The sequence below is a fragment of the Colias philodice genome, chromosome 17, assembly GCF_061535455.1.
Source record: "Colias philodice isolate Cphi_HAF_F1 chromosome 17, ilColPhil1 Martin Lab GWU primary, whole genome shotgun sequence".
NCBI classification, from domain to species: domain Eukaryota; kingdom Metazoa; phylum Arthropoda; class Insecta; order Lepidoptera; family Pieridae; genus Colias; species Colias philodice.
Genome location: NC_143102.1, coordinates 7,736,734 through 7,760,940, shown reverse-complemented (window position 1 = coordinate 7,760,940; position 24,207 = coordinate 7,736,734). Strand labels below are relative to the sequence as shown.

Here is a 24,207-nt window from a genome sequence, read left to right as displayed (position 1 = left end):
AAAGCCACAGAGCAAGTAATATAGTAATGAAAGCCATAAGGGATAAGTTAAACTTAAGTTAAGCTCTCAAGTAACCATAATGCTTTTTAAAATTATTAATAAGTGTTTGAAGTGTCAGTTTCTAAAAGTGTACTTAAAATCGGAAGTTAAACAGCCGCTTAACGAGGCTCCTAAGTTCCTCCAATACTTTCGTGCATACCTGCCACTTGCCCGCCGAACGGCCGAAGCCTTTTTGTTTGTAGTTTGTAGCGGCGCCCCCGCGCCCCGCGGTGCGAGTGACCGCTTGACGCTTCACCGTTCACGTTTCACAACGTCAAACGACGCGTTCCGTAATGGTTGTGTGTAGTGTTATTGCAAACGTGCGCGAAAACTTTACGATGCAGTGAAAACTTTTTGTGAATTGTGACTGTGCTTTTGCAAAATGATGTGTGTTTACGTGATTATTTTATTGGCTCTTGCCATGAACATTGCGTCCGAAGCCACGGTACGGATATGTGAACCTATCAAAGTAGCGATGTGCAAGAATATTGGATATAATCAAACCGGGATGCCCAATCTGGCGAGGCATACCTTGCAAGCTGACGCCGACGTCACCCTTCAGACATTTAGCCCCTTGGTGCAGTATGGGTGTTCGTCTCAGTTACATTTATTTTTATGTGCGGTTTACGTCCCAATGTGTACGGATAAGGTCGCTCTACCGATTGGACCATGTAGAGGGTTGTGCGAGAGTGTTTACGAAAGGTGTTATCCCGTGCTCAGAGGATTCGGGTTTCCGTGGCCAGCTGAGCTCGATTGTTCTCTCTTTCCAGTAGAAAACAATCACGAACACATGTGCATGGAAGGCCCCGGAGAGAGAACTGTATCTGGAACAATACCGCTGGATACCTCGAATGCTAACAGTAGAAGTGCTTGTAGAAGGCTAATTAAGCCAAACAGTTGGATTTGGTTGAGGGGATCGAACCGTTGTGCGCAATATTGCGACGCAGAAGTTTTATGGGAGGCAGGGGAGAGCAAAGCTGCGGAAGTTTGGCTGGCTACATGGGCAGCGTTAAGTTTTGTTTGTACTTTGGCTGCTGTAGTAGCTCAGTTGGCTTGTGGTGATCGGGGAGGTGCTGGAGAACGAGCCTTGGTCTTGGTGGCGCTGTGCAGATGCGCGGCCGCAGCTGGTTGGGGCGTCAGAGCGGCGGCGGGGCGCACGGCCGCGGGCTGTGCTAAAGAGTCCACATCGCCAACAAGAATGCTTCTGGCTCACGATGGTCTGGAAAATCCTAACTGCGCTGTCGTGTTTCTACTTCTTTACTACTTTGGAATGGCAGCGTCTGTGTGGTAAGTTTCTTAAGTAGCACATACCTACCTATATTTTTATATAAACATTATACCTACCTAATAAGTACTAAATAATATGAATATTGAATACATATTTTTACTTAGGTATCACAACTATAGGTACCTAGTTACAACTTAGTTAATACAAAAATGCTTTTAGTGCCTAAAATCTAAACATTTAAGTTTTAACAAAATACCTATGCTAACATTAATATTATCTCAATGATGCTAACCTGCATTTAGAAAGTGACAATAACAGTTATAATACCCACGCAAAAAAATTGCAAACTCAATAACAATTATCGTTTAGTACAATGGCTTGTAAATCTTACTATAACACCTTACTACCTACAATAAATCGCCGTGGTTCCGTACCTGCTATATTTTATGACTTATCCCAAACATTGTCACTGGATCATGGGCGTAGCTAGCCATGGGCACAGGGTGGGGCAAAAAAAACCGGCCAAGTGCGAGTAGGAGTCGCGCACCGAGGGCTCCGAACAAACCTACTTTTTATTATGTTGTAACTCTAAAATGTATGTTTTAGCAATTTTTCCTTTATCTGTGCTATAAGACATTGCTTAATATATATACAGGGTGTCCCAGCAACGGTATACTAAGCCCCAAGGAGGTTATAGTTTTGCATACGCTGAGTACGTAAAAAATACTTATAAAATTCCAGACGAATTTTTTTGACAAATAGATGAATTCTTAAAACTGTATGTGTACACCCCTAACAAGCAACCCGCTCAACTTTGCCACCCGCACGTGAGCTATTGTTTAGTATTATGTTTTCATAGACAAAATGCTCACATTAGCGAAGCGGTATATACCCGCTGCGCGAAGCTAGAGACGAAAACATGGATTTTAAGGAAAAATTAAGCAAAAAATTTTTGGCGTAATTTTTTTGTTTGAGTATTTTTTACGTGATCAGTGTATGCAAAACAGAACTACAAGTCCCTTCGCGCTTAGTATACCAATAGTGGGACACCCTGTATAGTATGACTATATTTCCATGCTTTTAACCAAATTTCAAGACTTTGTGTTCACGGGAAGTATATAATGTAGGTTTTGATTCCCTTGCGAATGTCGAAATTTGCGATAATTTGCAGCATAAAACGGCTGTATCTTTTGATTTTGATTTTTTCATAGCTTTAAGAGTCCGTAGACTTGAGTATTCGATATAAATTTCAGCTTGATAGGTACCTACCTCCATGCGTTCCTGAGAAAAAGGGTGTTGACAGACAAACAGACAGGCAGACTTTGTTGTCCGTCTGTCTGTCTATCTAAAAATACCTTTTTTTTGCAAGAACGCGTGGCGGTATCAAGCTGAAATAATAATAAATAAATCAACACAAAAGATACAGTCGTTTATGTTGCAAATTTCATCCCTATATTGTATAGTTTATCTTTCTAATACAATAATATGATTTGTTTCTCTCTCTAAGTTTCAAATGGTAGACACAACTCAGTAAATAAAGCATTTAACCTCGCACTTCCGATTCAACTTCATTTTTGGTTTAGGTTAAGGGTCACTTATTTACCATAAAAACACAAAATGCTGATAGATCCAGGTGGGGCTTTGCTCGCAATCTTATAGTTTTTGACCGATATCTCAAAAACTATCCACTTTAGGGCAAAAGTTAGATAGACTTTTTTGTAGAAAGTCAAATTTCACATCTTTTATACACTGTAAACTTTTTTGTAAAACTTACTGCTTACGGTTTATGGACTATTTAATGAACCGGTTTATCGTTTTTGGCTAATAACTCGTAAAATATTGGATTAATCAATAAAATGCATGTATTTAGTTTTTAGATAACTTTATTCTCTACAACTTTTGTTTGAAATTTTTTCTAGTGACCATATTTTTTGAGTTATACGTTCATTGTAAAAATGCCGCCGCTCGGCGGGTGACGTGGCAGGCCAAAAGTTTTTTACGGATGTAATGAAAACGAAGAAGAAATTTCTAATGCAAGTGGATTTTCGCCGGCAAAATTTTCGATTTTTTTTTACTTATAGAATTTTTTTTTAATACGTACATTTTTTTTAATATTTTCCTTTCATTTCCTTTTATTTTATTCTTGCATCCGAACATAAAATAACTACTCAATATTATTTAGTTGTACGAAATATATACGAAACATACATACCTTGAAATTTTCTATTTTTCGCCCGGTAATCCAACATTAAACGTTAAATAACTCAAAAACATTAGAAAAAAGTTTCAAATAAAGTAATCTTAAAAAATGGATATATGCATTTCATTGATTAATCCAATATTTAAAGAGTTACTTGCCAAAAACGATTAACCGGCTCATTAAATAGCCCATAAATCGTAAACGGAAAGTTTTATAAAAAAGTTTACAACGTATAAAAGATGTAAAATTTTACTATCTTCAAAAAAATCCACATATTTTTTGCCTTAAAGTGGATAGTTTCCGAGATATCGGCCAAAAACTTTTATTTAAGATTGCGAGCGAAGCTCCACCTGGAGCGAACCTCCACCTGTCAGCTTTTTGTGCTTCTATGGTCAGTAAGTGACCCTTAACCTAAAACAAAAGTGAAATTGGATGGGAAATTTAGTGCGAATTTGGCTGAATAAAAACAGCTTTATTTAATGGGGTAACAGTACTACACTACTTTTTTTGTCACCAAAGGTGGTTTAATTCATGCAACATAGAAGCGCAAGCTTTTTGTGTCGACTGACAACTTTCGAGTGAGAATTTTTTAACGGATACTTAGTTTTGTAGTCGGTACCTAGATAATTAAGTTTTTTAGATTTGGTTAGGTACCTCCCAGGTCAGAGCCAGGGTGGGGCAAGCGCCCCACCCTGCCCCACCGTGGCTACGCCCATGCACTGGATGTATTAGGTTTTGTCACTTCGTTCAAAGTTTTATTGTAGATACCAAGGTGATTTCTTTGAAAAATATAATCTGATTCCTATATAGGTACCGTCTTCCTATTGTTACGTACTTCTTTACCTGCAGCTTTACAAAATGTCACGTAAAATAGGTGGGTGACAATATACAGTACTTGGATGTCAAGCATTGATTTATTACAACCAGTTTAATGAAACACATTGCAAATGCAACGTTGTTCCATCCATCAGCTATCGTAATCGTTATTCTTTTTTTTATTTTTCGGTCCCGAAGGAGGATAAAAAAAGAACTTCGCGAAGCACAGATGCACAGATTACTAAATAGATACCTACTTACTACACAGAAAGCTTATTACTGCAATAGCTCATACACCTAATGTACCAACGAACTTAGTTGTGACTTTAAGTTGTTTAGTGGAATCATGTTCTAAGCGTCAATTACCTATTAATTGTAGACAATTAATTGTAAACTTAATTGTAAAAACTTACACTTACAATTAAGTTTGTTAGTAAATTGTCGCATTGATATGTATTAAAAAAAACTTTATTATTAATTAATAATATACTAAAGGTGAAGGTACTAAAGGTAGAACTACTAAAGGTGCTACAGCATTCAAATGTTTGTTACACAAAATGTATAAGACATATATGTACCTAGTTCGTGGTTACGAAAGGTTTAACTATGTACAATCAATCATAATCCTGATGTGTTTGGTACATTAGTCAAAACTGAACACGAAAATATGTAGGTTGCGTGTTATATATAAATTATAAATGCACGTCATAAAAGCTAAAATAGACGTGTGGTTTCCGAAGTATTCTTTTTCCTAGTAATAGTCACAAGTAAGGAGAACAATGCGGCCAAATTATTTTATTTTTACATTATTATTATCTAAGTAATTTGACAAAATTATGCTACCTATGTGGTTCTGTCAATATAGAATTGCTGATTTACGTATATTTTCAACTAGATGCGCTCCGCGGTTTCACCCGCGTGGCTCCGCTTCTGTTGGTCTTAGCGTGATAATAGATAGCCTATAGCCTTCCTCGATAAATGGGCTATTCAACACTGAAATAATTTTTCAAATCGGACCAGTAGTTCTTGAGATGAGCGCGTTCAAACAAACAGACAAACAAACATACTCTTCAGCTTTATAATATTAGTATAGATTTTAATAATAATTCAAGTCGATGTTTACTTCTTAGTATAAATTACAAGAGCTTATTAAATTTATTTTTTGTTATCGATTACTCTTTCGCAATAAATGAGCTATACAATATGTGCCACTGTACACAGAGACAAAAAGAAAATGCTCGTCCAAGGTTATGAACGAGAGACATTTTCACACTTATGCCCCCGAAACAAACTATATGGTGCCCGCAAAGGACTTCGTAAAATCTTTGACTGAGGTGGGTCAAGAAAAACCAGCCACGTTGCATTTCTACATAAAAATTACTTAAGCTACAAGGAACCGAAGGATCGATGATACCCTTCGAAAACCACTTTCGACCGACAATTTTTTACGCGTACCTCATTCTTAAGGAGTTTCGCAATAATGATTAAATCTTCTTTCTTGCACTTCGCACTTTGTGATTCAAATGAGATTCAGCAGTGCCTTATCTGTGATAATATTCGAAAGTCGAAACTCAACTGCGTTTTTAGTCAGCTTACCGAGAACTGACTGTTACTGGGTGGTTAAAAATATAAGACAAAAATGTGTGGTGAAAAATGAAAAGCTCAAAGCAAAGGAAAGCTTTATAAAATTTAAATCCGTTTCATTTCTTTGAATAACGGTTTATAAGAAACGTTTTTTAATTGAATGACATGAATCGATGCGACGACAGAAAACGTCACCAAAATATCGTTAAATTAACCCACCGGACGTTATTAATTTCTTAGAAAGGCAGATTTTTCTAACATAAGCGAGTCGTTATGATAATTTCACGTAGATTTATGTGAGGCCGGCATTCTTTGATACTATATCTGATGGGCCCTCGACAGATATTAATGTTTCATGTTGATAGTTGTTATGCACCTTGTTTATCCTCTGTTTAAATTTTGTTGAGAAATATGTTTTTGTTTCATTTTAGTGGTGCGTACACATGAATAGTTCAATGATGCTTCAGAAGGGAATTGAAACTTTTGAAAAAATTTAATGACTGTCAGTTAGAGAACAAATTAAGAGGTAGCAATTTTTTATGTTCTCCCTTGTTTCTTGCACTTTAATGAGTGCACACGACATTAATTGTACTTACACGGCGTAGTTCAACATGAGTTCAACACACTTATTACATCGACCGTTCGTCAATTACCCGTAGTTATCGCATTTTATTGACACTTGAAAGGTGCCGGTTTAATTGTTAACAACGTACGCGGGCCCTTGTTTGAAACTAGCGTCTATTAACATAATAACAGATGAGTACGGAACTAGTTAGCTGCGAGCATGTTGTGGTTTCTGTAATGAGTAACGTGGAATTGGTTTTCTGAGTGCGGTTGGATGTACGTGCTTCCTAGACGTTGGATATCTCCGCTTGATATATGTGTTATAGTCAAAGTCCGATACACAGTCTCTTCGCGGAAGGACTGGTTTATCCTAGGTTTGGCCAAAGCCATCAGGCAATCCCCGAAATACATTTCAATTTCGCCCTTTGCCTGAAGTATTTTTAGTCAAACCCAGGAGCTCCTAACTTTTCAGTCAAACGTCGAAAGCAAATTATTCTGTTTCGGTTTTGGCCTAGTCAATCCCAGAAGCGACTGCAATTCTCGGTCAAACGTTGATCTGAACATGTTTAAACAGGTTCATAATGTCTCTCGCGGACCGCGGTGTTCCGACTAGGAATGGGTCGTCGACGCATTTTTCATCAACGAGACTAGACCGTTAAATCATCAACTAGTTTTTTATTAATTTTTCATTTTATTACCTAAGAAATTATTAAAACAATTAACATTAATGCCTCACCATGTCAGAAAAATGATTAATTTGTCACTTTAATTACCTAAGAAATTATTAAAACAATTAACATTAAAGTTAATGCCTCACCATGTCAGAAAAATGATTAATTTTTCATTTTAATTACTTAAGAAATTATTAAAACAATAAACATCAAAATTTTAAAAATGTTATTTTTTTATACTTAATCTTATACAAACTAACCTCCGTATATTCCAAAGCATTTATGTATTTATTTATTTTATACTTTATTGCACATCGTACAAAAGGCGGGTCTAATGCCACACGGCAATCTCTCAAAGCATCTCAAATATAAAAGTGAAAATCACGTAAGCTGACCAATCAGGTGCAGAACTGGCAGAGTTAAGCGGTTCTTAAGACTTGAAAGCTGCTTAAATGATAAAATGCTTCCAAATATACGAAGATAAGACACTTCATACCTATATCGGAGTTTGACTCGTCAAACCCCGATTTAATAAAATTGTGTTTTGACGTTTGCCTGACCAAATTAGTCTCTCCCAGGTTTGACGAAAATTGTTTAGTCAAAGGCCGAAAATTTACATTTGTTTGGGCTTTGACTAAGTCATTCAGTCTGACCTGAGGATTGACCAGTCCAACCTAGGAGCGCCGGAGCTTCGGAGTTTGCCTATAACATATGAATGTCTTTCTATACGTATCTACTTGTACATACTTTTTATTATATATCCATAAACTTTTATAGAATGCATGGAATTGATGAAGATGATGACCGAAATAATTGTTTAAGTAGGTACCTATTTATTTAGTATTTATTTGTTTCCAACCATTCAAAATATGTACTTACATATTATGCAAAATAAGAGAAACTATATTATGTTATTTTATACCTACTTACTACTTAGTACTACGTATTAAAATGGTTTCAGCAAGTTTGCATTACAGTTTACAAAATAAATAAGGAAAAGCTCATAAAGCTCATTAAGCTCATTTTCCTATTACCTACATAACAGCAATAGTGTAGTAAAATTATAATAGAATAGAAAGCATAATGTGCTTTCAACTTAACATGCCTATCATTGCCAGCGATTTGAGAAGTTATGTCTTACGACTGGAACCATTACACCATTGTAAATAACAGTAATTTTATAGTTATTTACGAAACCGTGCCGATAAAAAATTCAACTACTAAATTATAATAATATGTTGGGTTTTAAATCGTTTAGATATGTGACTTTCTCATGTTCTTTACAAATTGTTCTTCAAAAATTTTAATGTTCTTTACAAAGATCATTAAATTTTTTTGAAAAAGTCAAGCAGACCTTATAATATTCTCTTTACACGTAACTATAGATATTGGATCTATGTTTATGCAGAAACGTTTAACAACAAGGACCTCTGAGCATAAATTGAAGATCGTTTCTGGCTAGTCTTATACGGGTCAGCACCAAGCATATAATCAAGGCCCGGTTCATAATTTCTTGTTTATTTTAAATTTCCTTGCGGCTGCCGATATAATCTCGACATGAACGCCCCGCCTCGAGTGCAGTGCTCGTTAGTAGGGTTGTGCTCTGTATCTAAAATCGATATCGTTATCGATAAAATTGGATAGCGCTGTTTAAACAGACGGTTGTGTTATCAAATTACCGTATGATTATTTTTAGATAAATTTCGGTGAATAGCGACTGTGATTATGTTTATGGAATGATCACGTCTTGTTTCTTGTTTTACGTAAAGACTGTTTGAATCATAGAAATGTAAATAACAAGGGACGTCGTAATCAGATTTCTATGGTTTGAAAATATTTCGAATGTTTACATTAAGATTTAGAAATAGGTACCTACTTCACACATAATTTTGTTTAAGTATCATTTGAGACTACTTGTGCTAATAAGGGCCGATTTTTCAATGCTTGGGTTAAAACTTAACAGTCCAATAAAGTATTACACGATAATATTAAAATGTCACGTAAACTGTCAAATACGGACAATTAGAAAACGTTTTTAAAATGGTAGTTTTATACATTATTGGACGAATAAGTTTTAACCAAGGATTGAAAAATCAGCTCTAAAACATAAACATTCAGCTGAAATAAGAGAAATATCATAATCATTACCTCATTATATCTCTTTTAAATAATCTGTTAAGTATTAAGTTTTAAATTCTACTTACTGTCGAGTCTTTCTAAAATATCGACATGCAATCATTCTCGAAGCACGTCCACAGCACTAAATCTTGAGATTCGATTCTCTGCGCCCGCGCTGTAATTGGGATGCTAATCAGATGTTGAGCTCTTCTCGTCTCTTTCCCACATCCACCAACGTATATGTCTATCCCTTTCCCGCCAGGATCGCGTCGAAGGCGGTTGAGTCTTCAATCATCCTGCAATAAGCTCTGACGGCACAGCGCTTCGTAATCACTGTACTTTTCACTGCGGAATAATTTTAGTTTTTAACAACCGACTCGACTATATCATACACCTAAAGCTTAAAAACTTTAAAAAGTTTCCCTCCATTTTACATACGGCGAGGTTGTTGTCGCTGGCTTACATTGTTAATGCGGTTTTTATGACGGCGAGTTGATGCGGGAGAATAGATAATAAATTTAATAAATAATGACTTGGAGTAAATTTAGTTTTTGTCATGATTTATATAAATTTATAATTAACTCTAATGACTTCTTTATATGGTATTCCATCGTAGCAACCTACGTAGAAAATGTCTTTTTAACTTTCTATATCTTAGTCATCTGTCATCCACAATTATTATCGTAGATTATCTTCGTTTATTACTATGCTCTTAATAATTCGACCTAGTTATCTTGTTTTTTTCATGTCATATACTAGTTAAATGATTAAGTGTAAACATCTTTATGGATAGTAAACTTATCTAAATATTCGCTTAGTAGGCATACCTTATTCACTTTAAACCATATTTACTCTCAAAGGGGCCGGAGCTGCATATCTCCCACCGAGATCACGTACCCGCCTGCGCCCTGCAGTAAGATCCTATCTAGCCTTCGTTATTGGAACCTTTGTTGGCCCCTCAGTGGGTACACCGACGATTGTGATGCTGAGATTAAGGAGCGTTCTCGTTAATTAAAAAACCTTTTAAAGGTGCATTATTAGTACCTTAGATCACGAACATCTCGAAAGTTTTAAATGATAATTACACAATCAAAGAAGTAATGTCCTTTTTGACGAAAGTTATAAATTGTAAGCAGCATTCATTTAGCTATAATGGTTGTTTACATCTCCCCTATTTAATTTCCACGTAACGCTTTTTAATGATATCTTTCGTCAACAATTTGTCTAGAGGTAAATTGTACACCACAAAGCATTAAAGTTATACATTGTACTGAACAAGCGTCTTGTTAACCGCGATTCTCGGATCAGATACACCCTGCATTGCTCGTTGGGTCTGCCCTGATATTATCTTCCATTGTTGAGCCACGTTCTACAGCCATTGCATTCCTTATTAACTAGTACCCATCACTTTTCATACCTTGTAATTCAGCTTCGTACAATATTTGCTAAACTCTTGCATCTATACAAATATTCGAATTCTAGAATACTTATCGCACCCGTTTTATCACATCAAAACTAGTATAAAACTTGATTTAAAGTCAACATTTTTTAAATTTTACAACCGACATGATTGATTTCCGAACTGTCAACATTGCTATCGAACTGGTTTCAATTGGGTTGGTATTTTCCTACTTATAATAATTATGTATTACTTATTATTATATGTAGTTTGGTATATCAGAATAATCGTGTCGGTGGGTGGGCTGTCTTGAAATACCTTGTTTGTTGGTTTTGTATGATGGAAAGGCATATAATTAAGGATGGTTACCCCGCCTACCTCGGAACGCGATGCTTGAAAGGAATTTTAAAATCGATGATAATTCCTATGTACAGTCACGACAACGAGTCTATCTCTTATAATGTACCTTCGTATTCGGTTATTTTCGTGATTATGTACTTAATACAAGATATAATGGCAGGACACATTATCCACTTATATTTTAAGGGAAAAGAAATTATAATCTGCATCTCCCTTAAAAACCATATCGTATACAATTCAGCTAATTTTAATAAATATTATAATTATGTATAGTAATTAGTAACCAAGGAGCACATAAATGGGTACTGATTACGAAGAATTTCATAATAATATATTTTAGTATGCACAAAAATGTCTGACGATGCGAAAGCTTGTTGTTACTGTTATGTACATTGATGATGACGATGATGACGTTTCAAGTTTGCATGTACATTGAGTTATGTACATGCAAACTTGAAACGTATCCATATAATAATATATTATATATTTATTTTTCTTTCTTCGCGATGAAAAAAAAATTGAGAAATATGTACTTGATATACTTACAGTGACACGACGAAAGTTCAAAACAATAACAATACAAAATATTTAAATTAACAACAATTAAAATTCAGTACCGTAATAATATTTGCAGACTAAAATCCTAAAATAAATTCGCATTTTGTTTCTAACGAGACAGGTTTTCCAGGAAAAATAAATGCATTGTTGGTTCAAATGGTTGAATTATTGTATGAAATCAGAAAACGACACTTAAAACTTGCCTAAATAAATTTTGAGGCGGCTATTGTGCGGTGTCGGCAGAGTCAGGTAGACTTTTTTGCCTCTCCCATTGAAAAAGCATAATTTATTACCATTCGCTGTTTTAGAGTTCGGAGATAGTTTTTATACTGTTTTTGGGAGAAATTGTCTTTACCCATACTGTATATTGTTTTTCAGTATTTGAAGAGACAAGTTATTTCGCTTGGAATTTAGGTAATAAAAAAATTATTCAATGTGCGAATTGCACATGGACAAAAAGTTAAAATGTAATTAAAATATTAGTTATGTTCTGCAATGATCTTTCTACTAAATATCTGAAATGTAATGGTAAATAAATTTTGTGGATTTATGTTTGAAATTTAACTTTTACCTTTTCGCTGTTCTTTTGTTAAATGTGTTTTGACTTTTGATGGATAATGGAGGTGCAAAAAATGAGTAGGTACTTATGCCTAAATGTTATGTCCGGCTTCGAGAAAGTAATATTTCATGTCCAATCAATGTTTTAAGATGTCGAATACCAAAGTTTTGATCGTTCCAAAAATGGCTCCTGTTTAATAGCAAAGTTTCGTGAGCGAGGGATTTGGTCCTAAACAAACAATGATTTCCATTAATGTCGAACGGACGGACGGACGGCCACATATATTTATTGATTTATTGATCGTAAGCAGAAATCCCGACGGCCGTAATTTAAACACGGTACCAAAAGAACGAAATGTTTTAGTGATGCGTCGGACAGAGAAATGTTTAGACAGGTTTATGATGAAATGTTTTATTTTCATTGGGTGCCTTAGTAGTTTTGTTTATGCTGGTACAAATAATTTGAATACAATTTATATGTTGGTAACTAGGTGGTATGCAGTTACAAGCTTTTAAGTTTTAACAGCGCTTTTAATAACTTGCTGATTAAAAATTCCTGATGTCAAGCCAGAGCTTACATTGAGAAATTTTAACAATTTGTTAAACTGCTTTTAACAGAAGAATTCAGTACAGAAAACATAAACGTACGTATTTATTAAAATGTCATTCTGTAATACATATACGAAATGTAATTCTAATACGATAATATAATTTCATATCAACACGACTCCACCGATTTTCTATTCGAAATTAAATCTACGCTTTCCAGCTAAGCAGATGCACATGTCTGCGCTACGGGATCCCTGTATCTATGCTTTTATTGTTATCTCTGACTTTTTCACTCCCACCCGCATCCAGTATGTGTGAAAGAGACGATAAATGTAGCCGTACAAATTACTTTATTGCTGTAAGATATTTTTATATGTCGTTCGTTACGATCTTAGATATGGTGCTTAACAAGTATCTCGGGCTGGCTGTATCTGTTACAAATTTACATAATGACTCTGTGTTTTATTCTACTTGCATAGTTAGTAAAAACTTGGGTGTAGTATTTGAGTTGGTGTCCCGTTCGTACTTTAAAATGCTATTGCCATACGCACTAATAAATAAAATGTCTCATTAAATTTAAATTTGGAACTTAAATTTCCCAAAATACAGATAACGATGCTCTGCCCTCTTATGTTTCTATAATTAATTGGTGTATGTTAATTGTTCTACTGCTTTTAGATATGACCATATAAAGCCTATATTTTTAAACAGCTACCAGAGCTCATCATATGAATATAATCACTTAATAAAGCCCCTAGCCTGCACATACACGTACTATAATATGTATGTAGGATTCAGGGTAAGTCAAGAAACGAGTTTCATATAAGGCGAGAACAATCGCCAGATAGGATAATCATCTCACGACTCCTAACAATAACCCGTTTACGATACAGGACCGAAATAATAGCCAATTGTATGTTAAACAACGCCTAAATGATCATAAATTTTAATGTAACGAGATACTTTACATAGCTAGCGCTGACTGACTCGAAGCATAATGAGATCGCTAGGTTTTTTGTTATGGCAAATCTATTTAAGATGCGAGTTAAATTAAATCATTATTTATCCTTTACATAGACAAGATAAATTCGGTTTGGTTTTTGCCTCGATTTATTGCACGCCTCATAAGCGAAGCGTTGAGGTGGGTACTACTGTCACTTCGCGCAAAACATCTGATTTTTCAAACTTAAAATGTCTTTATGTATCATACATTGCACTTGTAAGATAATACATACACACACATATTAAGAAAAAACACTATTTTTAACGTTCATGATATTTTTGATGTCATTTTTGTTATTTAAACTAGTTAAAAAACAGTTTAAAAAAGTTCTGTCTTGGACGTCCGTGTGTCTGTATGTGCGGATCCTTTTTCTTGTTAACACGATAGCGACCGAAATACTTTACTAATCGAGTCTTTTTTTTTCTCTTACGCTTGAGTATGCTCAGGAATAGAACCCTTTCATTTTTCAGGGTCTGATTCGATGTGGTTTAATTGTTATTAAATAAACAAAAATAATAATTAATAAAAAATTATGAGGCGTGCACTTTTGGATTTTCCAAATTATTTATTTTTTTTATTTTTATGGCTTAATCACTCCGCTTTGAACACAATTACGTGAAAATTAAGTTTATCAAGAATTTGTAATTACAGAAACATATTAAGTAGTAAATTACAGCTATAGAAATAAATTTTATCGGGGATTGTAAGAAAAATCAAAAATGTAAGTCCGAAAAGTATTAATTAGCTCTTACAATGTATGTGACGCATAATATAATATTAAATTCAGCACATACATCGAGGCGTAATTGTAATTTCGCATTTAACAATTCATCAATATAAATCACATTTTATTAGCGTAATGTTATTCGCGTCGACCGAGCCGAAACTTGTTAGAGCGTTTCTCGAAAATTTAATTATGGTTGTATAAAATACGAGAGCAATAGCAACCAAACAGTGAGGCTGTTAAAGAGGCGGTTACTTTGAACTGTATTTTGCATCGCGGCGGCATCATCAAAGCTATAATCACCCATTAGATTCTGTATCGGAACCGTTCCAATCGTACGCCTAAAATGCTGCTCGTTAGCACTTTGACAGCTGATTAGAGATATGGAAGTATGAGTTCTATTGTTTTTACAAGCTAGTTTTGTGTTCGGTGTGTGGAACATCGATGTTTAAAACCAACTTATTTCTTTATGCATAATAATTTATATTCCATCTACATACACATGAAGTAATCATACAAACTACAAATCCATTGTCGAACTGAAAATCACTAAAAAATGAACTGCTCTGTCCATTTTATATAAATCAAACTTTATTATGAATAACTTTATGTACATATTTCATTATTCATATTATGTTAATTTACAAGTTTCCAAAACATCTAAAGATTGCAGACCGTAAACAATAATTATTATAACTTTTTGCGAAGTAGTTAAAGTATAACAAGTTTTTATATACATAATAATTATATGCATTTTATGTCATAACAAATGGTTTTTGTTACATCGTTATCTCCTTTTAATACAATAATGTAACAATGGACAGTGGACACAAAGCGTCATATTACTGCGTCTTTTTTCCTCTCTCAGATTTCTATACCGTAATAAGACGTGTAGCAACGCAACGGACATGTCTTGTGGCATCTTGTGGTCACTACACATCGATCGGTGGATATCGTGTTGGTAAATAGTAAATACTAATTTGTTAGCTGGGATCAAATCTAAATTTATATTCTCGATAGTCCATACTACATAATATTTATTGGTAAAGAAACTAAAGATGATTTTAAACATGTGAAAACATCCAAATAAAATAATGTGATATATATTTTAAATTAATTTAAAGGTCTGCAAGTTTGATTTCTTATGATTTCTTAATTCTTAGATATTATTAAATTATGCATAGTTCTAAATGTAGGTAATTATTACTCTGATGTGTCATAAAATGAACAGCTATGATGAAGATATAAATAATCGAGATATTAGTATTTTCTGATGTTTGATTTTACGCGAGTATTATACATTTAGAAATTAAAGACTTTTTAACGGGGAGACAATCTCCCCGTGACCACGCTCGCTGTAAAGTGTTCGAAACGTCGGGAAAATAATAGAATGTATAAATCGCGTTTAAAATCCGTTAAAAAGTCTTTAATTTCTAATCGAGATATTAATAAATAATACTCTAGTTTTAAATAGACCACCTAATTTAAAATAAACCAAAAGGACAAGATAATATATTGCCTGAATATTTCTCAAATAAAACGGGCCTACTCTGCGGTCTTTGAACGCTGGCCTACGAAAACCAATTAACATAAATTTCAGAACAGTTTTAGTAGACACCTGAGAATATTGGATTATTAAACATAAATAAACTCTGTGGCTTTAAAACAAGAGATATTATAGCGTATCCCGATGCTGCGTCTGCATCATTCTCGTTAGTCACGTCAATAAAATTGTTAAATAACTCTCATATTTATTTGTTTAATAAAGCACTGTTTATAAATAAAATACGATATAAAATTCATTGCGTAACTCTGGCGTTTACGTCCTCTTGTCATTGAATTTTTTTCTCGTTAGGCTCATTGTTGACCGCGTGGTACTCTTTCTTTTTCACTCCCATTGACTTTGTAAGAGGAAAGTACAGCTATCTCTTTTCAAGGTTTGAGGCAAGGTCAGCTCGTTAAAAGATCATAACAAGACCCGTGAAAGACCCGACACGGCGGACCGGAAAAAAGATAATTACTAGAGGGTACCTACTCACTAAATTTATTTTATTTTAATAAGGTTTATACTTTATATTATAATATTGAACTTATCTTATTTTTATGTAGATAGGTACCATTTTCAGGTAGTTCTATTTATTTTATTAGGATGCTTTTCCACCAATAATGTATACGAATTACGATGATAATATGTAGTGAAAAATGTGTTTGTACATCCATACTAATATTATAAATGCGAAAGTAACTCTGTCTGTCTGTCTGTTACTCAATCACGCCTTATCTACTGAACCAATTTTCATGAAATTTGGTATAGAGATATTTTGATACCCGAGAAAGGACATAGGCTACTTTTTATCCCGGGACATAGGATAGGTTTTATCCCGGAAATCCCACGGTAACGGAAACTATGCGGGTTTTTCTTTGAAAATGCGGGTGAAGCCGCGTTAGGAAAGCTAGTAACTAATAAATAGTGAACTGTGAATAGTATTGCAACAAACGCTAAACGCTTCAAACTTTATTTGTGGAAAGCACCCTTAGAAACTCAAGCTAGTGAGTTTGTGAAAAAAGAAAACACTCTGCTGATGAAAATGGAAATTATTATGGATATCTACTGAGTACATATTCTTGTTCCCTCTGAATTTAATATAATTACTAATAGTCCAAAAATATCGCAGTAAGTGCAGTTATGTCCGGCGCGTGTCCTTTTCACACCCCGATCACTTCCATTCTGCTGTCTCTTTCATATTATTGTATCTTCTCGCTCAGACAGGCATTGGTAAAGCCTGGCACACGAAGGTAAACTTTATTGAAGCCTCAATTGAATCTTATAAGTTGGTTTGTAGTAATATGTCATTGTTTTAACGACGGATCTCAATGCCTAGCACATTTTAAATGCCATCACACAATACAAGTATTACCATAATATGATAATACTTTCTGCTAAAATGTGAAGTACGGAATAGGACGCAAATCGCAATGAAATTCGAGGGAGTAAATCCGACAAAATGTATATTTCTATAAGTAAAAAGTTTATGAATAAAAGAACTGTCATTGACCTAATAAATACTATCCATAATTGTTCCATCTAACAGCAAAAGCGCACAAACATGGCATAAGCTGAAGAAATTCAAAATACTGCGAACGTAAGGTCAATCGAATATCAATTGGTTTGGTATCGTGGTCGTTAAAGCAATTAACTCGGTGCCCGCGCATCAAACTGGTTCAAATGAAAGAAAAAAGTATTTCATTGGAAATGACTTACCGCTTCAGATGGATACTAACAAGCGTTTTATAGAGTTGCCAATTTTAGGGATCCGCAGCTAACGTACCCTTTAGAAAAGAAAAATATGATCTTCTTCTCATTGGTATGAAAACAAACGCAAAACAAAATCAATCTCCCCAAAAAACAAACTCACCATACTGCAGCATACCATAAAATATTTCTTGTTTGATACCTAGCACTGTGGTTTGTATTTATATTATCGTATGTACATACAATAAACCTATTGAATGTTAATCCCGTCTCGGCCATCAATCTGTCAAATGATAATCACCCATTATAGACGCTAAACCGGGTCCCATAGATGGAACTTGGCCCTTACTATACAATAAATGGTAACTTAACGCCTACACACAATTTTTATATCAAACATAAATTGTTACATACCCAATACACTTATGGAATCATTTACATATATTGAAGAGGGAACATTTTGAATCGCGCATACAATATGCTTATCTATACTAATATTATAAAGCTGAAGAGTTTGTTCGTTCGTTTGTTTGTTTGTTTGTTTGTTTGAACGCACTAATCTCGGGTACTACTGGTCCGATTTGAAAAATTCTTTCGGTGTTAGATAGCCCATTTATCGAGGAAGGTTATAGGCTATATTTCATCACGCTACGGGCAACAGGAGTGGAGCCCCGGGGGTGAAACCGCGTGGAGCAGCTAGTAAGTTATAACATTCCTTAAAAATTAGCTACCGAGATATCAAAATAATATGATATAATCTATAAGCCTATCACTATCGGAAGTATGTATTAATCCGACCTTGCTTTGTTCTGGCCCGCGGTAGCTATCTTTGTCAATATCTTATCGTGGTTATCGCGCAAATATTAATCACAAAGGGTTAGAATTGCGAGCGGTAATGACGATAGCCGCCAATCGCCATCAATCATCATTCTAATCAAATAATACCATTAAACTAATTTAATTAATTCGTATGTCAACAACTCTTTATTGTACATGTTATTTAAAAACAACACGTTCCATTGTACCTAGTGCACACTAAAAGTTTTGCGTTTCTGGCCACCCATAAATGTTTGAATTTCGAGTGTTATATTTTTTTAACATATGAAGTCTCATAAGTTAAGGAAAAAAAAATTTGGGGGAAAGCGCTTGTCAATTTTTTTTTAACTCAAGTTGAAGTTCGTTGTCCGTAGCAAAAACAGAACTAACACGAAACAATTTTAGGGCGTTTTTTTTGATGATTTTAAAAGTTCGCTTTCTCCGAAAGCTTGCACTGCTCGCCTTCAAAATACTTTTGGGAGGGAAGCACCTCATTTGAGCACTGTAAGGCATTGATATGCTGAATTTCATCGAGGCCGTGTTTCTCACCATGATGAAATTCCTGAAGGTCGACCCTCAACTGCGATCACGGAGGAAAATATGGCTACCGTCAGACGACTAATTTAAGAAAATTGCCATATCACTTATTAGGAGATTCGAGGACATTTGGGGATTGGTATGAGACAAATCCAGAAAATTTTACATGAACATTTCAAAGTTAGGAAGCTTGGTTGATGGTGGATTGCTCCCAAACTCACTCCAGAACAAAAAAGTGTGTGCGTGTAACCTTTACGCGCGATTGAAGTAAAACTTCTTTGGCGTTGACGACATATATCACTGAAATGATTAAATATTAACTTAAATAAATAAATATTATATTATAATTTAATTATATTTATTATTCATGTGCTTTACAAAGATTATTTAAATGTTATATTAATATTATTCATTCGAAACAGGTAATTGAATGTCATCATAATTTCTTACGTACGAAATTATAGGTTTGTGGTAACTATAATGTGAAACATAAATTTTACTCTCTAAATTTGCTACTTTTCTTGAAAATACAGCATCTATCGTTGTACCGAAACGCGTTGTTGAATGAAGTCGAGAAATCAATTAACGGCTGAGATTCCTGAGAGCGAAAATTAACATTAAAATCTCCAGTTAGAATCATCGGTAATTCATGATAATTACTATTTAAAAGTCGAGAACCTTCAATTGTGAAGTGAAGTAATTGCTGATGAATAAATTTTATGATAGGTATTTGTCAGGCTAGTATTTGTAGAAATATAAATAACAACGATAATCACAGGTTGGTCATTCGTATTAACACATCGAACCAAGGCGATGTCACCAATTTGTGAAACCTCATCGGAAATTTGTGATAATATAGTTGGTGAAATATTTTGAATTGGTGTTACATTGTTCAGTGTATCTGTAGATGAATGATATACAGCTACTCCACCAGCAGTTGAGTTGGGTCGTTTGTATTGGGTAACGCAATAAAAATTTTCAATAAGAATTTGTTCGTCATTTTTCATCCAAGTTTCGGAAAATAACAGCAATGTGGACCTTTTTAATACTTTATCATTCAGATCAGAAACATGAGCACGTAAACTTTGGCAGTTGAAGGAAAATAGTGTAATGTTACTCTCATTTACAAGGTTATATAATTCTTCCTGTTGTGTTATTAGGCGAGAATTTGAAAGTCTTTCAAATTCACACTGTAAATCAACTATTCCCCCTGGACGCTTTCTTCCATGATAAAATTTGTTGTCATCGGTGTTTGAGACAATGAACAATCCATTTATATCAGTTACTCGTGATAATGCTACATATAACAGCTGCTGACTGTGACTTTTATTGTATTCATAAACGATTTGATCAAAAGTACCACCTTGAGACTTATGTATTGTAAGCGCACAAGCAGATACTAATGGAAAGTGATTTCTCTTTGCAAATATTGTCTTATTTCTATTCATTGGTACAGATGACGATCTTCGTAAAATTGGGACTGCTGTTCTACTAATGTTTAGAGTTTGAATATGATGGGCAGCTTTTTTCCTAATTTTCTCTCCTATCTTACCAGGAAACTCAAGCCATAAGCGTATGATGTTATCACTGTCATCACGTTCAATATACACTAACTTTCCAACACAACCGTTGGCTAAGCCATCAGATACATCAATATTGGTTGTAATAATGTAAAATTTGTTAAGAACTAATATGATTTCATAAGGCGATCCTCCTGTATCAATAACTGACATTTTATGAAATTGTTGGCGTACAGTCACGAGCAATAATATATGCCCAGGGGGCGATGTGCAAAAATATCTGTCACTAGAACAAATTCAATAATATCTGCCTGCCCGTATACAGCAAAAATATCTGACATTAGTAGGCAGCATAATAAAGTGGCATCAAAATTATATGACGAAAATGTAGAGCAAATAATTGTGACAACCTCTCGAAGCATAAATATGTGACGTCACCTAGGAGGCAATAATATCTGACCCAATTTTATATTTCTGTATTGTAAAATATAATTGATTCCTCACAAAAAGCATAAATATGTGACACTAGCTTTCCGCCCGCGGCTTCGCCTGCCTTTTCACAGAAATACCGTATAGTTTCCGTCCCCGTGGGAATTTTTGGATAAAACCTATCCTTTGTGTTAACCCAAGTTACCCTTTATATGTCTGCTAAATTTCATTGTAATCGGTTCAGTAGTATTTGCGTGAAAGAGTAACAAACACACACATACACATCTTCACAAACTTTCGCATTTATAATACTAGATTGGTAGGACAGGAAGTAGGATTATAGTAGGACTAGTAGGATAAGATAGGATAGGATTTTAAAAAGGCCAAACGTTTTTTTTATTGAATTAGTGTTTTGTATTTTGCTGGGGTAAGAATATGAACAAAAGACACATTATATTTTGTAAATATTTTTTATTTAAATGAAATTACGATAATACGATAACTTGCCATAATTTTCGATACTCAATAAAATAATAGCAATATTATAGGTAAATGAAAATGAATAACGGAGCAATTGTGTCAAACGCCGCTAACGTCAAATATAACAAAACTATTTCTAAATAATACACGAAGGTTATACTGAACCTTCACATAAAATAGATCTATCCAAGTGGGTATTGATATAATTATATGAATACTTTAATTTTGTCATGATATGATATCCTTCTAATATTATAAATGCGAAAGTTCGTATCATGTAAGGATGTCTGTTACTCTTTCACACACATAAAAGACAAAACAATGGAATTTGGCACACACATAGAAGGTAACTTGGATTAACGCTTATGAGAGCTTTTATCCTGGAAATCCCACAGGAACGGAAACTATGCGTGTTTTTCTTTGAAAACGCGGGCGAAGCCGCGGGTGTTAAGCTAGTAGAATATAATATCTAGACATACAATACGTAGTATACAACGACGGCACATATCAATTAATATGGTAATCATGTTTTAAAACAACGTAGTTAAAATAAAACTTATTTATTTTATACTAGCGGTCCGCCCCGGCTTCGCGCGTGGTACATATTTACGTTTTCTCTACATAAAAACCATCTTCGTACTTCAAGGAATATAATAAAAAAAGAATTATCGAAATCGGTTCAGCCGTTCTCGAGTTATGCGCTTACCAACACATTTTGCGATTCATTTTTATATATAAGAATTATAAGATTAATTCAATATTAAATTGAAAATAAAATTGTAACAGATATTATTGCTTCCTAGTTGATGTCACATATTTATGCTTTTTGTGTGGAATCAACGCAAAATACAGAAATATAAAATTGTGTCAGATATTATTGCCACCTAGTTGGTGTCACATATTTATGCTTTGAGTGAGGAACCGATGCAAAATACAGAAATATGAAATTGTGTCAGATTTTATTGCTTCCTAGTTGATGTCACATATTTATGCTTTTTGTGTGGAATCAACGCAAAATACAGAAATATAAAATTGTGTCAGATATTATTGCCACCTAGTTGGTGTCACATATTTATGCTTTGTGTGAGGAATCGAAGCAAAATACAGAAATATGAAATTGTGTCAGATATTATTGCTTCCTAGTTGATGTCACATATTTATGCTTTTTGTGAGGAATCGATGCAAAATACAGAAATATGAAATTGTGTCAGATATTATTGCCACCTAGTTGGTGTCACATATTTATGCTTTGTGTGAGGAATCGATGCAAAATACAGAAATATGAAATTGTGTCAGATATTATTGCTTCCTAGTTGATGTCACATATTTGTGCTTTTTGTGAGGAATCGATGCAAAATACAGAAATATGAAATTGTGTCAGATAATATTGCCACCTAGTTGATGTCACATATTTATGCTATGAACGGCAACTACGGTATTTCTGTGAAATCGCAGGCGAAGCCGCGGGCGGAAAGCTAGTGTCACATATTTATGCTTTTTGTGAGGAATCAATTATATTTTACAATACAGAAATATAAAATTGGGTCAGATATTATTGCCTCCTAGGTGACGTCACATATTTATGCTTCGAGAGGTTGTCACAATTATTTGCTCTACATTTTCGTCATATAATTTTGATGCCACTTTATTATGCTGCCTACTAATGTCAGATATTTTTGCTGTTTGCGGCAGACAGATATTATTGAAGCCATTCTTATGACAGATATTTTTGCTAATCTGCAAATGGTAATATATTTATGCTTCTGACTGTACATATGCTTCTTGTTCAACTGAATGACAACCTATATACATATCTGTTGCTATGGATACTACTTTGTTTTCAGCAATATTTAAAATAGATTGATTATAATCCGCAACATGTTTATTTTTATTTTTAATTTACTTATTTTAAAAGTAATAAATAAACAAGTATAAGTATTTAGAGATTTTCAAAAAATTTTGCAATTTAAAATAATGTTTTTAAAACTGTTGAATTTTTCATTCACTTTGCTATTCACAATTGATCCGTTTGAAAATTTGAAAATAAATAATCCTAATTGATTATGATATTTGCCACTAGCTGGCGTATAAGTCAAGAAGCGTGTAGTATAAGACATATACTTACAACCAATCAGAATTATTATTTTTAAATGGCGGAAACTACACAGACTATAGTAAGCGTTACTTCCGTCAGAAAAAAAATCTGAGTTACTCCCTAGTCGCGCCTAAAGAAGTTTTACTTCAAAAACGAAATCGAGTAGATTGGTGTTCAGAAATGCTATTAAAGTACAATTACGGACATTCTAATGCCGTGTATAATATCGTGACAGGATATGAAATATGAATATATGGTTATATTCCAGAAAGTAAACACCAATATTCTTTGTGGGTGTTTGAAAGTGACAGCAAACCAACCAAATTGAGGCAGGCGAGAAGGGTTGGCAAACAAATGATTGCATTATTTTTCACTAAGACGAATCCTGTCTGCACTATCCCACTTGAGTAACAAAAGACTGTTAATGTCGAGTGGTACACCACTATTTGTTTGCCCAATGTCTTAGAAAAAATAAGAGAAAAGCGACCTAGAATTCGCATCTTGTTGCACCATGACAGTGCTTCGGCGCACACCGCGAACAAAACAAAGTCATTTTTGGCTTCTGAAAACATAGAGCACGTGACTCATGCCGCACGCAGTACTAACCTAGCACCTTGCGATTTCTTCCTTTTCCCAAAAATCTATGATTCAATGAGTGGTTCGACATTTACGGGGCCAGAAGAGTCCGTGGTTGCTTTCAAACAGC

The 24,207-nt window shown here is 34.3% G+C and overlaps 1 protein-coding gene across 1 annotated transcript in view; it reads left to right on the top strand.

Annotated features, from left to right (window-relative positions):
• The first annotated feature begins 288 nt into the window (after nt 1–288).
• fz4 (frizzled 4) overlaps nt 289–24,207 on the top strand; it is a 33,789-nt gene continuing 9,870 nt past the window's right edge. Inside the window, exon 1 of the mRNA XM_089705857.1 lies at nt 289–1,326. Coding sequence (XP_089561983.1) covers nt 422–1,326 — 905 coding nt within the window. The 5' untranslated portion in view covers nt 289–421. The remainder of the gene's footprint in view (nt 1,327–24,207) is intronic.